A 3266-nucleotide genomic window follows, 5' to 3' on the forward strand; every position below is an offset into this window, starting at 1 on the left:
CTATATTTTTCTATCATCTTATGGTAAGAATGTGCTAAGGGCTGGTATGCGACCCCTTCGGGGTCAATTACGCCATCTTATGTCTAGGGGGTACCCCTGGGTGGTGACAAACTTGGTATCAGAGCATAAGATTTTGTGATAAATTTTAGGATGTCTCAAACCACGTCTAAGTAGAAGTCTTATTCATAGGTGTGAGTTGCGACACATTTATGAATAGGAGGCTATTGGATGCTTATGAAAAGTTTCACTTCTTCATTCTCTTAGTCGTGCCATAGAGTTTGGCTTTTGTAGGCCTTCTTCTAATGTTTGCCTTTGATTTTCCAGGTTATGGCAAATACTAGGGCTAAGGCTAGGAGAGAAGGAGAAGACAATGGGGATCAAGAGGTTCCTCCCCAAGTTCCACATCAAGCTCCTCCTCAAGTTCCAAATGACCCTCCAATTGGGAATGCCACTTTTGAAGAATTTAGGACTTCTATGCAACTATTGGCTCAAGCCTTGACGACACAAGCCAATAGATAAGTAGTGGCTCCGTCAAACCCTATACGAGGAATGGGTGCTTTTAGGGTGAGAGAGTTTTGGAGAATGAAATCTCTGGAGTTCTATGGCTCCAAAGTGGCAGAAGATCTAAATGGGTTGATAGAGGAGGTTTATAAGGTGCTTGCAATCATGGGGGTGTCTTCTATTGAGAAAGAGGAACTAGCCGCTTGAAGGACGTTGCCCAAATTTGGCAAGAGCAATGGAAAGATAGTAGGTCGATATGAACCGGCCCTATAGAGTGGGAAGCTTTTAAGTCGGCATTTCTAGATAGGTTCTTCCCCCGAGAGTTGAGGGAAGCCAAAGTTGGAGAATTCATCAACCTTAAAGCAAGGTGATATGAGTGTTGAAGAATACTCTTTGAAATTCACTCTTTTGTCTAAGTATGCTCCATCTATGGTAGCAAGCCCTAGGGATATGATGAATAGGTTTGTGATGGGAGTGTCTAAGCTAGTGTCAAAGGAATGCCGCACGGCAATGCTCCATGATGATATGGACATCTCACGCCTTATGGTATATGCTCAACAAATGGAGAGGGATAAACTTCAAGAGGAAAAAATTAGGGAGAAAAAGAGGTCTAGGATGGATAATGATAAGTCTTTCCATGATGGATCCGATGGACATGCTCGTTCTAGGAATCGACAAAAGTATTCTGGCCAAGATTCTTTCAACACTTCTAGGTTCGACGAAGAGAAGGGTAGTGGGTCTCCATTTCCCAAATCTACTTGCTCCAAGGGTGGGAGGAGTCATTATGGTAAGTGCCTAGCTGGCATGGATGTTTGCTATGGGTGTGAGAATGATGGGCACAAAATGAGAGATTGCCCGGTTCTTTAGGCTAAGGGAAGGGAGGATAATAAAGTTGCCTCTAGTGACCCGAAAGAGAGTACTCAAAAGAAGAATAGGATTTATGCTCTCCAATCTAGAGAAGATCAAGAGTGATCTCCTCATCTCCCTTTCCGATATGTGTTTCATGCTTTAGTAAAATTTTCAGATTTCTTGTCTTCTATGACTTGTTATGTTGGATTTTGAAGTCATTTTAGCATATTCGATGTTTAGAAAAGTTGGTGTAGGCGTGCTCCCAAGTGGGCGATAGTGTGCCTATCTAGTAGGGTTGTTGTGTTGCCATGATTTCCTTATATGCCTGTTCATGAACTTTGCCTAGGTCTTGTTAGAAATGGCTTTTATGCATTGTTTCCTCATGTTGTAATGCAAATGAATAAGACTTGCATATAGACTTCATGTATTGATTATGAGCATGCCTTAGTGGGTGGAGTTGGAGGGTTTCTCCTTGAATAGATGCTTTTATGAGAAGTTGCATTTTAGGCTCCATGAGTGTGTGATGAGCATGTTTTAGCTAGGAGATGTTAGTTCCTCCTTGAAAATGAGTAGATATAGGATTTGTGCATTTTGGGTTGGTAGAAGTAGTTCCTACTCCCTTGTGTTGCATTGTATGTGTTTAGCTTGGGATTGAAGTTTCTTCATTGATAATGTGCATTAGATTTAGTACATGCATAATGGGATGCTAAGTTAGAATTTAGACTATAAGAAGTGTTTAAAGTGTCATTCGAGGACGAATGTTCCCAAGTGGGGATAATGTAACACCCCATATTTTAGTGAGTTGAACTAGTGTGTTGTAGACTCTTGTGGTGGAGTTTTGGAGTGTCGTATGAGGGTTACATTGAAGATAAATGACTCCCATGCTTAGAATGACATGTTTAGGGGTTAAACGTCCGGGTACGACTCCCCAAGGACCACCCAAGGGGTCCTTGAGGAGGACCCCAACACTGCCCAAAAGGCTGTCAAAAATAGCTTGATTCACGACCCCTATTGACGCCCCTTAGATCAGCCTGTGCCACATAGGTCATGGTCATAGGTCAGGGCCTGCAACACCCTGAAAAATATGAGTCTCTGACCCAAACTACGAGACCAAACCACGTCCAGTAGACCCATCCACGGTCTGTGGATGGGTCTCATAGGTGCTGCCAGTTTTTGTTAAATTAGTTTTAAGTGAGGAGTTGAGGGTTAGTTTAGTAATTATTTTAGGGGTTAGGAGGGGCGATTAGTTAGTTAATCAACCTCCTATAAATATTTAATTGAAACGACCCCAAAAATGCCCGAAAATGTGCTTCGGAAACACCTATAATTGTAATTTCCATATATCTCAAAATCCGTGCATGATTTCGGAAATCCGACTTCATATTCTTGTTTAGGGGGTCAAATTGAGTGGGGAATGGGTCTAACCCAAATTTTAGAGCAACCGTATCAAAATTCGAAAATCGCAAAAAATGCGATTTTGAGGGTCAACTTTAAAGGGGCATATCTCTCAGCACACAAGGAAATGGAAGGAGCTCAAACTATCAAAATTAAAGCTCTGTGAGTTAGCTTTCCAACGCAATTTGTTTCACCTCATTCCGAGTTAGGATGAAGGAGTTATGACCATTTTCGTAAAACCTGTCCGGCAGAAAATGCAAATTCCAGTAGCCGAAAACACTGTTCACCCGCCTCAATTTTTTTTTCTAAGTGTTGGGACGTTTTTATAAAAAGGGGACATATCCATACTTAGTCATTTAACTTCAAAACATCCAAAAACTCTCTCTAAACCCTCTCCAAAAATTCCACCAAGATCATCAACCAAATTCAAGGATCCCAAGCTTTAATTCCGGATTCAAGATTCAATCTCAAGCAATTCTCCATTCCAATCTTCATCAAGAATTCTCCAAAGTTGAGGTATG

The 3266-nt window shown here is 41.5% G+C and overlaps 1 protein-coding gene across 1 annotated transcript; it reads left to right on the top strand.

The window, feature by feature from the left end:
* Positions 1–549: 549 nt before the first annotated feature.
* LOC125827353 (uncharacterized) lies at positions 550–1368 on the top strand. The gene is made up of 2 exons (XM_049506664.1): positions 550–654; positions 919–1368. The coding sequence occupies exons 1-2, from the start codon at positions 550–552 to the stop codon at positions 1366–1368; spliced, it is 555 nt and encodes a 184-aa protein (XP_049362621.1).
* Positions 1369–3266: the final 1898 nt, after the last annotated feature.

The sequence above is a fragment of the Solanum verrucosum genome, unplaced genomic scaffold (assembly GCF_900185275.1).
Source record: "Solanum verrucosum unplaced genomic scaffold, falcon-dt-bn FXZP01000295.1, whole genome shotgun sequence".
Lineage (NCBI taxonomy): Eukaryota > Viridiplantae > Streptophyta > Magnoliopsida > Solanales > Solanaceae > Solanum > Solanum verrucosum.

Coding starts and splice junctions, on each gene's coding strand:
- LOC125827353 (XM_049506664.1), top strand. CDS start 550: ATGGGTGCTTTTAGGGTGAGAGAGTTTTGGAGAATGAAATCTCTGGAG. Junction 655..918: donor TGATAGAGGAGGTTTATAAG/GTGCTTGCAATC, acceptor CTTTTGTCTAAG/TATGCTCCATCTATGGTAGC.